We start from the raw sequence: 14,508 nt of genomic DNA, 5'->3' as shown, positions 1-14,508 counted from the left end.
GTAATTGCCGCAGTTTCATATGGAGTGATGAACCAAAGCTTGTGTGGAGTCATAGATTGCAAATTCACTTTACATCTGCACAATGCTATACATTCTCATTATAGTCATTTTGGAGGTCATTTTAACCTAACCCACCCGGCAGATAATGGACAGGATCAGATTGGCCGCCCGTTTTACATCCTGCCCGATTTTACTCTCCATTGACTTCAGTCAGTTTCCTGCCGGACAGATTAGGTTAAAAATCCTCTTGATGCATCAGACATCAGCAAATGTTGCTGGCTGGTTGTACTTTCAGGAGTTTCTTTTGCCTTCGTGCGGTCAATCATTTACCTAATACTCTCAGTGAAGACGTGCAGGGGCGATTTCCAATTTGACTGTACACCGGCAGAGGGCTTGACTGATTTTGGTGATCAGGCCTCATTTAAATAAAACTGGTGAGCTGCCAGCCCTAAACAAGCCCCGACAGACAGTTTGCAGATGGGGGGGGGGGGGGGGAAGGGGGAAAGAAAGAAATAAAGCCTGGCTCTCCCATGCAGCTACGCCAGCAGGGAGACTTTGGGGTTTCAGGGCCTGTGGAGGGACCTGCAGCTAGCAGGACAATTTTTATGGGATCAGGAGTATTAACGGAATAAAATGGTAAAATAAATTACTGCACATTTTCCGAATGGCCTTAAAGGGACCGTTGTTTTGACCGCCATCTGATCATTTCTACTGGGTGGGGCTTGCACAACATCACTAAAATGAATCGGGTTTCTAAATAAGTCATAAGGCCCTGATTTAAATATATGCACGAGGTAGCATGTATATGAGAAGGGGGGGGGGGTCAAAGGATCGATCAGTAATTTGTGGCCTCACCCAACCAATGGACCATGGCACACTGAAGAACCTTAGACAGCTACGTGTGCTGACTACATTCAACAGAATGGCAAAAAAAACCTAGCTCCAGAATGTCGAGAACTCCACGCTACAAAAGCTGCAGCCCAAGGACATACTGTCTCTGAAGCAATCCCAATCTTGACATTCACACTCAGATTTGTCCTTCCAAGAAGAGGGCGTTTTCCACGGTCCGAGGGAGGGGAGACAGGCAGAAAATACCTTCCCGCACTGCTGTAGCATACACTCTGGTACATCAGCTATAAAGAGCAGCATTGGCCAGGACCATAGACAAGCTGAAATGTGTCATTTGTCTGAGGAATAAAAAGGTGCTTTGGGGGAGGTGGGGGTTGGTGAGACAGAGATATACAAAAAGAAGAAATTTACAGCAGCCCTTCCTGGTCACCTCCCTTCCCCAGTTCCAAACACAAAAATGCTAGAGAATATAGTTGCTACTCATGAGTCACTTGACATTAGAGAAACTACAAAGGCAAAGCTTGAGCTGTTTATAACCAGTACCTGAAATCAAAAGATCACAGTCTTGAAATCACCCTAGTGCATCTTATACTATACTGACATAATTATATTATATACCTACATAATTAAAACTATTGTCTAGTGTGAGTCCAGTGCAGCACACCTGAAAATGTGGCCTCCAAGGCATAATTCCAACTTGGTTCACCAACATGAGTGCCCAGCTCTCAAGTTATTGTGACACGAAGAGAACACCATCTGTCAGTGACATATTCTGTCCACTCATCACCCTCCAGTGTAACAATACATACAATGGCAGCAAAGCAACAATCTTGGATTATAGAAATCACTTTAAGCAGCAGATTGGGAATGTGACAAACCATTTTTAAATCCATTCTTTTTCTTTCTTGCTTCCTCTCCTTGCTGGGGTATTGTTCTATGGGTCCCAGGCAACCTCTGATGCGATACCCAAATGCTCATTTATTTATGTGTAAGCCTCAATCATGAGCAGGTTGTTCAACCCCAAGGAGCATCACAGTCAAGTTCAATCCTATTCTCACAATGTCCACATGCACTTCCGACAATGTTTGATGGATAGTGATTGGGAGCTAGAAACCCTGGCAGATTTTCCCTTTCGTAACTAGGGGCTGAAGCCGATTGCGGTACTCCTATCGTCAAGATGGTTGATTACCAGCTAACTCAGCAGAGACCAGAGATCCACTCATTGTACCATTGAGGAAGCAGCTTTCCTGCATCCTGAATTTAACCCTTTAAGTGAACTCTCTTAGCAACTCAAAGCAACCAAAGAGCACTAATAAAATAAGAGAGCAGAATACTGTAAATTGAAATGGACCACCAGAGACTCGAGAGTACCATTTCTATTTTGCTCCCTGTACAAGAAAGTCAAAGTGCTTTATGAGAAAGAGCAGCCCAGGCACAGAAGATTCTTCAGAGAAGAATGAAGAACGACACTGGCATTTGTTATCTGCCTTGCTGCCCGAAGGTTAACCAATCAATTTCTCCCTCTTTCCCTCTGGGGCCACACACGGCTGAAAGGGCAAGTAACAGACACACAGCGTCAAGAGATGCGCAGCTTTCACTAAAGTTTCTTCATCCACTTTGCAGCCCCTCCTGCTGGCAGTACCAGAGCGCAAACACACTGTGTTCCAGAGTCATCCACTACAGTCGCCATCCTTGCAATACTTGGAATCATGAACTTGGTGTTTCTGAAAGGAAGGAGGAATTCTGCACATAGGAGAATCGTCAGATCTCAGAGCATTCATAGGGTTAAAAAGAGAGGGCGACACTTTTCTAATCACTCAACAAAAACAAGAAAATCAAAAAGAGTCTATCCTACAAAAACCGTACTACAGCCAAGCAAGCCCCACTGAAATTCAGGCTAGTTTCCAAAACTTGTTCATATACTTTTGGAATAATTAGCACAAGTCATTTGCCTTTAGATTCATTACTGCAGACTAAATCAGAAGTTTAAGAACATTGAACCACAACCACATCAATTATGAAGGAATCTGGTTTCTTCCAAGCTAAATAATACCAAAGCCCTTATCACAGCTTAGTTACTAATCCAAGTACTGTGCAAAGCAGTTTTCATTGAACCAAATCACCTCCCACTCAATCCCATGATAAGGAAAATAAATTACCTACCTTGTGGAGTCTTCATTCTTTGGATCGGTATCCTTCAAATGTTGGGCATCCTTCACATACCATGACTGTTCCCAACCATTTCCCAGGCCCCAACAGGTTTATTTTCTGGTTTGGTAAGGGATTTTGTGAAGTTTGTTTAGATCAGGTACAGACCAAAATAAACTATTCTGACTCCATCCAGTCAGCACAGACAAAATAATAATTTGGGCTATTTAGCAGATAGCTAAGCTCCTACAGTTTGTGAAGATGTCCAAATGAAGAAGAATGCCGTTTCTCAATTTTTTTTTGGCCTCGCAACCATCTCTTTGCTCTTCTTAGAGGGAAGGAGGCTTGGCAAACATGCTCTGTGATTGCCCCTTTTCGTAAGCACCTTTCAGTCCTGTATAATTCAGTACTCCCTCACCCCAACTGGCATGTTCAGCAATAGCTCCAATTTGAAGCTTAGTGCACAAGAGACACATTCTGTTCGATTCTGTTGTCTACCATTAGGGGAGTTAGAATTTTTAAAAAATCAACTAAGGGAAAATATTGTTTTATCTAAATTTTTATCCAGATTTTGCTTTTGATTTATTGTTTTATCTAGTTTAGTTTTTATACTTCAAAATAAAAACAATTTTCCCCCATCCAGCTGCAATAATAGCACATTAGTATCCCGATTGCTTTTGGGATGAGGTTTGAGAAGGAATCACGTTGAGTAAAAAAAAATCTTAGGTAAAAAATAAATTAGGTTAGTATCACTACCCTGGAATGTGATATCTTTTAAGCAAGCTACATTTAATTCAACGTTGGTTACATAAAAGAATACACCACATAGCCCATCACGTGTGACTAGCATTACAGGTGGCATTGTGCTCTCAGCATCGACAAAGACCAAAGTTTCCTTCGTGTTAATAACATTCAGAATATACTATCACGGGCCAGTGTGACCATAGAATCGCCTAAACAGTCTCTCGAAAGATAAAACAGAGTGGAAGCGAGCTTCGACTCAAAACTCGTGTCTGCAGGTTTGTGGATAGCCCAGTGAAGCTGATCGCTTTCTTGAGTACTAAAGAGCTGTAGTTTCAGCTCGACTGTCCCCAAGCTGCTGGTGGTTAACAGTGCAATTCTGGTACCTTACATAATGTGCAAGTCAAAATTCTTGACGATGGAAAAAAAAATTACTAGTAGAATAGGTTCTCTTCTAATTAAGGGAAGTGGGTGCATGAAGCAGAGAGGCATTGGCTTCCTGTTTGTAACTTTTAAATATATTTGGCATTATCAGAGAAGAGTGGTTGGAAATAGCATGCAAAGAACCACTTATAAAATTAGGTTAAAAAGAGATTACAAAAATATTCCAAAAGCCAATAATGCAGCTGAATGAAAAAATTCATCTCAATTTATTTTTTAAAAGTGTGCAATAGCATCAATTGTGTAGATATTTCCTTTCAATAAGAATCTAAATGGTTCTTCCTCCTGCTGCCACTCTCCATTTGTAGCGCTTGTCATATATCCACCTCCTGCCAGGAGAGCACACTGGCACTAAGCCCCACTTACAGAAGCTCACAGTATTATGATCGGACATGTAGGTTAAGAGTTGTTCATATGCAAGGGAGGAGAAAGGAGCTGGGGTATGCTGGTATTTCCACTTTCTCCTCCGAGAGTAGCAGAATGCCTCTCTACAGTGCCCAACTAGTAGATATGCCAGGGTAACCCATTCAAATTAGAGAACCAAGTTAAAAGGGCAGGGACCCCTAACTCAGTTCACCTAATGTACTGAAGTCCAGGGCTGTTCCTACTTTTAATACGTAACTCCGGCTGCACAATTTGCATTTGCAGTACCTCCCATTTAATAATCACAATAAAATATTTATATGATTGTTACAGAGACTGGGGATCTTAGTCGCTATCCAGTTAACTGCATTTTAAAAAAATCATTCTTTGGGATGTGGGCGTCACCGGCAAGGCCAGCATTAATTGCCTATCCCTAATGACCCTGGAGAAGGTGGTGGTGGGCCGCCTTCTTGAACCGCTGCAGTCCGTGTGGTGAAGGTACTCCTACCACAATGCTGTTAGGTAGGGAGTTTCAGGATTTTGACCCAGCAACAATGAAGGAATGGTGATAGTCGGGATGGTGTGTGACTTGGAAGGGAACCTGAAGGTGATGGTGTTCCCATGCACCTGCTGCCTTTGTCCTTCTCTCTGATTATGACTTTTTTTAATAAAGGGAATTCCAAGTTGTAACAGCTGTAGGATTCTTATGCATAAACTGCCTGAACTCACTGTAAAGTACCAAACAGTACAGGCCAAATTAAACCAGGAACCACTGCTGGAGTACCAAGAGCAACCTTCTATGCAAATAAGTAGTCATGAATCAATGTCCATGGCAACATTTTATCTAAACTATTTTGCCATCACTTATGAAAAGTAATGATCCAAGTCAGGACATGCTGAGTACTGCGTTAAAGGTTCTAAGCTTTTATTAAGCACTGATCCATTAAGTAGCTGAACTACAATAGGGCTGTGGACAAGTTTGGGGGAGGAAGAAGTGTGGAGAGTGGTTGGAGTAATAAGCTAGGAGTCAAACAGCAAGGTCTTGATTTTATAGGCGGGTGTGAAGATTTCTGGCGATCGGCCCATGCCAAGTAAACACGTTTCGGGCAAGTAAGAACTAAGACTTGGTTGCATAGTTATTCTGCTAATCCTGACATAACTGCCCAATGCCGTAGAACCCATCAACACTGAGGCAAGTCTGTACTAGTACAGGACATCTACCACAATAATTAATACCACAGCATCCTCGTTTCTGCAGTCATGAATCACACAAGCTATTTTGGAGGACTTGTCTGCTATTTGAAAAGGAAATTAATTGTAATTGCACCACTAACTGATGCAGATCTTCAAAAGCTCTTGCAGAATCTACGTGACTTAACTGTGCCAGTGTCTTTAAAAATACCACTTACACGCTTTATTATACACTATCGGCAAAGGATTTTCTTTTTCTTTTTAAAACCAAGTTTCAAATGGCAATTAGAGACATATAAAGCCATAGAGTTTCAATCTGCAGTAATCTCCAATTATATAAATGCAATAACTTGTGTGTTTAGGCCTGCTGCTAGAGTTGGCTTAAAGGGACGGAGCTTCTACACTACAAACACCAATGGAGGAGTTTCTTTTTGCGTGGTATGGTTTTGTATTGTTCCATCATATTTATATAGTATATCCTAGCAAGATCTCCTGCAAACAAAACCACAGGAACATCACTTACAGCAACACTTTCTTACCCTGTTGATAACTCAAATTCAGTTGAAGTAACTCACTGTCCACTGTCTATACAGAAACAATCACTGAGATTGTGCTGCAAGCTTGTAACAAAGTCAATTTACAATATTTTAAATAACTGGGCTCAGTTCTAAATGCATTTCAAGCCCTTAATAGGCTCCCACTTCTGGCATTTTCAAAATGTCACAGTTCACTTTTTAAGCAATGGAGAGAGTTTTGAGATTTCCTGGTCATTTATGTAGATCATCAACGTAGGGATCCCAGCAGTGATCCTAGAGACACTCCATGTAGTACATCTCCTCACCCCAACATCACTCCGTTAACCAGTACCCACTGCTTCCTCTCTTTGAGCTAATTCCTTATTCACCTGAGGTTTACCTAGGATAACTATTGTCTTAAGCTTGTGTACCAGCCTTTCATATGGAACTTTATCAAAAGCTTTCTGGAAGTCAAGGTACACTTTATCGTAGAGCTTTCTAACATCCACTTGGCACTCCCTGCACACTATGGAAGGGAAAGGATAAGAGACGAGCCATAGTTCTGAACAATATGGAAAAGAGGGAAGAAATTAAAAAGTAAAAAGGCAGGGCTACAGTGGATATGAGAATCTGCACTTTAGGCTCTAGACTACCAATAAGTAACACCTTGGAAGATCTACTAGTTGGCATTTAAATTCTACAAATAATTTGCTTTTAGCAGTTTGTCGTGAAGTTCTGATAGATTAAGCTTGCTGCTACCTTCCCCATTACAGGGCTTCAAATTAACACCAGCCATCTTGACCGAAATCGACAATGTAGGAGCAGGCGATGGACAGTTGGAATCTATTTTACTTCCACCTCCACTGCCCCCCCACCTCCCAACTTACTTTCTTAATTCAGGTGCACAGGAATCATCTTTTGAAGGCAGTTTATAAAAAGCATAATCTTTAGTTGTTGTTAGTTTGATGGCATAGAATTTGTAATGTTTAAAAACAACAGGATCAGTGAAGATCAGAAGATGCTGAGTGGCTTGATGATACTGGAGTCTTGATTTTGAGCTTTGCTATTTATTAGAAACATGTTAGGTTAGTATCAGGGCAGTGGGGGGGTGGGGGGGGGAAATCATCCCTTCATTTTTAAATCTAGCTCTTCCAGATCTGATCCTAGACCCTTAACATAGTGGGGGTGTATTCGTGTTGCTTTACTGCGGATTAACGGATGGATTGGCTCCCCCCCACCAGCATGTACCTGGTTCATCTTGAAGAAGTCCAAGGCAGGCCTTGTCCACCGGACGTCCTCGTCGTGCCTCCGTTTTATACCACACTTGCGTTCGTTTAAATCGCAGGGCTGGGAGTGACTCCGCAACAGGCCCTGCTGCCGTCGGTTCATCTCTGGAGTGGAGGAGGGTGTGCTTTTGGCTGACAGCAGACATCTTGCTGCCTCCCGGATGTGCACCGGCGACAGTGAGAAGCGCCTTTGAGGAATGAATGTGCATTGCTCAGGCAAAATACACTGCACGCCCAAAAAAGTTCTCTCGCCGATATCTGTGGAATGGTTGTTGGGCGACAGCATCCATGGCAATGGGGATTCAGGAGACGCAGTGAGACTGGAAAATGTGAAACTGCTGGTGGTCGAGTGGAGGCCGGAGTTGGGCAGCTGCTGGAGACCGAGGCTGGTGGGGCGCTGAGTTGGATTACAGAGCTGTGTGCCTGCATTTCCACCACTGTTGCAGCGTCGCTTGACAGGAGTCCACACCTTGGAGCCGCTTGGCTTCCACAGAGACCTGCAGCGTGACAGGTCCTCTGGCACAGAGAGTGATCGACAGTGCCTTTTGGTCGGTGGAGCTGGCAGTGAGGCAAAACTCTCAGAGAACTGCAAGTCACTTAGATTCCCCACTGACGTGCTCGTCATGTGACCCATCCACGTACTTGTTGCCCGACCTGTCCACAAGGATTTGTTCTGACTGGAGGAGTCGATGCTGTTTAGGTTGTAGCTTGTGAGTGAAGGGAACCCCATATTCACTGGTAATTCAGCGTTTGAAGTGTCTAATACATTCCACTTCCTTTCCTCTGCAAACAGAAAGGGAAAAACATTCACAATTATGTCACGAAAGCATCAACACAGCATTTCAGTACTGACTGCTCCTGAAGACACCGACTCAATGGTTCTATGGATATTGTTTCACCGGAGGACGACCAAGCCTGTTTATGTCCACAACCAATATCCATATTTCGGAGGCTAATTGTGGCATCTGAACTGCTGACCCAGCTGAGATCAACTAATGCAGCTTGGATTGGGACGAGAACTTGGAGTCTCCTTGTCTGCTTGATTTACCAAGTACAAACTAGATGAGAGTGGTCGAAGTGACATTTTTGTTCTCCTTTTACCCCCTCCCATGTAGCTTATTTTCCTGGTCTTCCCAGCAAAGATTATGAATCTACTTTGTGGAGATTAATGTAGGAATAATGAATTACACTGAAAAACATAATTGCAGTAAGTTTTGGAAGAATGTACATGTTTTATTAGGGAAGAGGTATCTTTTGTAACTTATTAAGAAAGTAAGAACATACATTTATATAGCGCCTTTCACAATCTCAGAACGTTCCAAAGCACCTTACAGCCAATGAAGTAATTTCTGAAGTGTAGTCACTGTTTTAATGTAGGAAATAAATATAGAAACACTACAATGGAAAATAGGTAGCAGTTGTAATAGGTAATCGAAGGGTCCTCCCACTGAAATGAGGTGCTCACGTTGAAGGGTATCATGGGGTGATGCAAATTTAGCCAGTATGTTGACTTTGGTAACCAAGTAAATGATAGGAAATGAGCATGGTGACTGGGAATGGATGCCGTTGCCTGGGGAAGAGCTATCTACCAGCTGGTGTTGGAGGTCATCATCAAATTGACTCCACTCTTTCTCTGCCCAGCCAACACCACCACTGCGTGTGTGCATGCAAAGAACAGGTTGGGGAGTTGAGTACATATTTTGGCTGGGGTTGTTGATGGTGGTGGGGGGGGGGGGGGGGTTAATTTTGATTTCTTCACCACTCTGGCAGTCTGGTCTCGGCCTCGTGTGTAGGTGGGCAGGAGAGGAAGACAGCAGCATAGAGAAATGAAAAACAGCAACAATCATTGCTAAACACTCCACAGAACAGCATTAAAGAATAAGCCTACCCATGGAATTTTAAGATGGAAAAATTGGTTGCATTGCAAAAATATATTTATGATGTCCTATCTGATTAAGAATTCAAAACTAATCGCATATTTATGGCATAAGGAGGACAAAATTAGAAAATTATTTCATTGTTTGCAGATGCTGAAAGGGCACTACTCTAAACAAACTACAAACCGCAGGTCGTGTGACACAGTATCTGCTTTCTGCATTCTATGCTGTGTCATTTGTGCAGGAACCTCAGCTGATAACCAGGACGCCCACAAACGTGGCTTCTTCCCATTAGAACACTTGGTCTCAAAAGAGCATTTGTCTGCTCGTCACTGTGTTACGGCACCTCTATGAAAATAATTTTGACTCCAAACAGTTCTTGACCTTTTATTTACATACGGAAACAGGTTATACAGCATCAAACTGCTTGCCCCCTCCAAGGGTTGGAACAATAAACTGAGTATCAAATAAATGCTGGCATTTTTACAAATTGCCAGTGAATAAGAAAAGTCTTAGGAGCTCTCTGATGGCCTGGTGAGAAAAGGCAGCGCCCAGTATGGTGCTAAGCTATACTGAACATAACGACCAAAGTTCACTTTCTAGTCCATGTTGATCTTGCTTATCTCAGACGGTTGGTAGGGTACTGCAATTAGCCTCAAGGCCCAAGTTGAGGAGGACAAAATAAGCTAGGATTCCTGCTCCTGATGGCTATTCAGGGAATCTCATTGGAAAATGGATGCATGTGGACAGCTGGCGAGAAACATAGAAAATAGAAGCAAGAGTAGGCCATTCGGCCCTTCGAGCCTGCTCCGCCATTCAAAATGATCATGGCTGGTCATCTAACTCAGTACCCTGTTCCGCTTTTTCCCCATATCCCTTGACCCCTTTAGCATTAAGAAATATAACCATCTCCTTCTTGAATGCACCTAATGACTTGGCCTCCACTGCCTTCTGTGGTAGAGAATTCCACAGGTTCACCACCCTCTGAGTGAAGAAATTCCTCCTCATCTCGGTTCGAAATGGCATACCCGTATCCTGAGACTGTGACCCCTGCCATTGGACTCCCCAGCCATCGGGAACATCCTCCCTGCAGCTAGTCTGTCTAGTCCTGTTAGAATTTTATATGTTTTGATGAGGTCACCTCTCATTCTTCTGAACTCTAGCGAATACAGGCCTAGTCGACCCAATCTCTCCTTATACGTCAGTCCTGCCATCCCAGGAATCAGTCTGGTAAACCTTCGTTGCGCTCCCTCCAAGGCAAGGACATCCTTCCTCAGATAAAGAGACCAAAACTGCACACAATACTCCAGATGGGGTCTCACCAAGGCCCTGTACAACTGCAGTAAGACATTCCTGCTCCTGTACTCAAATCCTCTTGCAATGAAGGCCAACATACCAGTCGCCTTCCTAACTGCTTGCTGCACCTGAATGCTCGCTTTCAGCGACTGGTGTACGAGGACACCCAGGTCTCGTTGCACCTCCCCTTTTCCCAATCTATCACCATTCAGATAATAATCTGCCTTTCTGTTTTTACAGCCAAAGTGGATAACCTCACATTTATCCACGTTATACTGCATCTGCCATGTTCCTGCCCACTCACCCAACTTGTCTAAATCACATTGGAGCCTCTTTGCATCCTCCTCACAGCTCACATTCCACCCCAGCTTTGTGTCGTCTGCAAACTTGGAAATGTTACATCTAGTTCCCTCATCCTCCCTCATCCAAAAGAGCTGAATTCCAGAGGTGAGGTGAGAGTGACAGCCCTTGACATCAAGGCAGCATTTGACTGAGTGCGGCTCCAAGGAGCCCTAGTAAAATTGAAGTCAATGGGAATCAGGGGGAAAACTCTCCAGTGGCTGGAGTCATACCTAGCACAAAGGAAGATGGTAGTGATTGTTGGAGGCCAATCATCTCAGCCCCAGGGCATTGCTGCAGGAGTTCCTCAAGGCAGTGTCCGAGGCCCAACCATCTTCAGCTGCTTCATCAATGACTTTCCCTCTATCATAAGGTCAGAAATGGGGATGTTCGCTGATGATTGCACAGTGTTCAGTTCCATTCGCAACCCCTCAAATAATGAAGCAGTCCAAGCCCGCATGCAGCAAGACCTGGACAACATCCAGGCTTGGGCTCAAAAGTGGCAAGTAACATTCGCGCCAGGTAAGTGCCAGGTAATGACCATCTCCAACAAGAGAGTCTAACCACCTCCCCATGACATTCAACGGCATTACCATCGCCGAATCCCCCACCATCAACATCCTGGGGGGTCACCATTGACCAGAAACTTAACTGGACCAACCATATATATACTGTGGCTACGAGAGCAGGTCAGAGGCTGGGTATTCTGGGGCGAGTGACTCACCTCCTGACTCCCCAAAGCCTTTCCACCATCGACAAGGCACAAGTCAGGAGGGTGATGGAATACTCTCCACTTGCTTGGATGAGTGCAGCTCCAACAACACTCAAGAAGCTCGACACCATGCAAGATAAAGCAGCCCGCTTGATTGGCACCTCATCCACCACCCTAAACATTCACTCCCTTCACCACCGGCGCAGTGACAACAGTGTGTACCATCCACAGGGTGCACTGCAGCAACTCACCAAGGCTTCTTCGACAACACCTCCCAAACCCGCGACCTCTACCACCTAGAAGGACAAGGGCAGCAGGCACATGGGAACAACACCACATGCACGTTCCCCTCCAAGTCACACACCATCCCGACTTGGAAATATATCGCCGTTCCTTCATCGTCGCTGGGTCAAAATCCTGGAACTCCCTTCCTAACAGCACTGTGGGAGAACGGTCCCCACACAGACTGCAGCGGTTCAAGAAGGCGGCTCACCACCACCTTCTCAAGGGCAATTAGGGATGGGCAATAAATGCCGGCCTCGCCAGCGACGCCCACATCCCATGAACGAATAAAAAAAATCATTGATATATATTATGAATAGCTGGGGCTCAAGCACTGATCCCTGCGGTACCCCACTAGTCACTGCCTACCACCTGGAAAAAGACCCGTTTATTCCTACTCTCTGTTTCCTGTCTGTCAACTAATTCTCAATCCATGCTAGTATATTCCCCCCAATCCCATGTGCTTTAATTTTGCACACCTCTTGTGTGGGACCTTATCAAAAGCCTTCTAAAAATCCAAATACATCACATCCACTGGTTCTCCCCTATCTATTCTACTAGTTACAGCCTCAAAAAACTCCAGTAGATTTGTTAAGCATAATTTCCCTTTCATAAACCTATGCTGATTTTGTCCAATCCCATTAATGCCCTCCAAGTGTTCTGTTATCACATCTTCTATAATAGACTCCAGCATATTCCCCACTACTGATGTTCGGCTAACTGGCCTGTAATTCCCTGTTTTTTCTCTCCCTCCTTTTTTAAATAGTGGGGTTACGTTTGCCACCCTCCAATCTGTAGGAACTGTTCCAGAGTCGATAGAATTTTGGAAGATGATCACCAATGCATCCACTATTCCAGGGCCACTTCCTTTAGTACTCTGGGATGTAGATCAGGCCCTGGGGATTTGTCAGCCTTTAGCCCCATTGATTTCCCTGGCACTATTTTTTTTTACTAATACTGGTTTCCTTCAGTTCCTCCCTTGGTTCCGAGGACATGATTGTGATGCCATTGCAGTCAAAAAGCCTGACAACACTCCCTGTGTTGTCTCATATATGAAGAATGACCACTGGGTGAGGGATTGGAGGGTGCTCACTGCCTGTGGAACTATATCCCAGTAAGAAGTCAGTGGCTTCAGGAGAGGGAGGAAAACCAGAGCAGAAAAATGTAGTTTTAAAAAAAAGACATCTCCCTAGCTGCGTGTAGCTAATCCTCATTTAGTCCTGTTGACGACAACCACCCAGTGTTGAATTGGTCAATAAATGTCAGCTAATCTCAACACACCCAATTTGGAAGTGTTCCAATGCCAAATATGTGCATAAAGGTTAGGGTTGATTGTGATCAATGCTATGGGAAAGTAGTCACCTCCATCATATTATCATGTTTCAAAGCTTCCAATGACATCTGACGTTTCCATGAATGCAAGAATGCAGTATCATTTTATTGAGTCATCTCCACACCCAGTTTTTTTAAATGTTGTTTTTAGCAACCAGTCGATTAAAATCTAACTGCTATTGCATTACAAAATTTGGGGAGTTAGACAATTAACGTGTACTAAAAATCTAGTATCAACTTGGCTCAGCTGGTAGTATTCTTGTCTGTACGTGAGCCCATTGGGACTAGAGCACATAATCTCTGTTGATGCTTCATTGCAGTACTGAAGGAGTGTTGCATTATCAGAGGTGGTGTTTTTTTGAATGAGATCTTAAATTGAGGCCTTGACTATCTGTTCTGCTGATTCAGGATGTTAAGTCAGGGGAGCAGACAGGCGTTTCTGCGGCCGCAGACGTAATTCCAGGATGGTATGTTGCCTCCCTGGTGCCAGGGACATGGATGTCACTGAGCGGCTGCAGAACATTCTGGGGGGGGGGGGGTAGGGAAAGAGAGAAGGAAGGGAGAACAGCCAGAGGTCATGATCCATATCGGTACCAATGACATGGGTAGAAAGGGGGATAAGGTCCTGCAGGCAGAGTTTAAGGAGTTAGGAAAGAGATTAACAAGCAGGACCTCAAAAGGCAGTAATCTCTGGATCACTCCCAGTGCCACACGCTAGTGAGTACAGAAATAGGAGGATAGAGCAGATGAACGCGTGGCTGGGGAGATGGTGCAGGAGGGAGAGCTTTAGATTCCTGGGGCATTGGGACCGGTTCTGAGGGAAGTGGGACCTGTACAAGCCAAACAGGTTACACCTTAGCAGGGCTGGGACCAATATCCTTGCAGGGAGGTTTGCTAGTGCTGTTGGGGAGGGTTTAAACTAACTTGGCAGGGGGATGGGAACTTGAGAGGAGATTCAGAAGGGAGAGTAACAAAGGTGGAAGTGGAAGGCAGAAAAGTAGTAAGTGAAATTGGAAGGCAGCGGAAACAAAAGGCCAGCAGCAAATAAGGTCAAAATAGGAAAAAATGTTAAAAAGGCAAAATTAAAGGCACTTTATCTGAATGCACGCATCATTCGCAACAAGGTAGACGAATTG

General features: G+C 44.1%; 1 protein-coding gene across 6 annotated transcripts in view; it reads right to left on the bottom strand.

Annotated features, from left to right (window-relative positions):
• fam53c (family with sequence similarity 53 member C) overlaps positions 1-14,508 on the bottom strand; it is a 79,619-nt gene that overhangs the window by 44,108 nt on the left and 21,003 nt on the right. For 5 of the 6 annotated variants that reach the window (XR_010965698.1, XM_067996492.1, XM_067996493.1 and 2 more), the window contains one exon: positions 7,497-8,317. Coding sequence is in view for 5 of the 6 variants with exons in the window: in XM_067996492.1 (XP_067852593.1) it covers positions 7,497-8,317 (821 nt within the window). In the remaining variant the exon portion in view is untranslated. Of the gene's footprint in view, positions 1-3,012; positions 3,118-7,496; positions 8,318-14,508 lie in introns of all 6 variants that reach the window. The other variant, XM_067996494.1, reaches the window with a different exon arrangement.

The sequence above is a fragment of the Heptranchias perlo genome, chromosome 14 (assembly GCF_035084215.1).
Source record: "Heptranchias perlo isolate sHepPer1 chromosome 14, sHepPer1.hap1, whole genome shotgun sequence".
Lineage (NCBI taxonomy): Eukaryota > Metazoa > Chordata > Chondrichthyes > Hexanchiformes > Hexanchidae > Heptranchias > Heptranchias perlo.
Note: the sequence above shows the minus strand (reverse complement) of the source record. Positions and strands in the feature narration are given on the sequence as shown.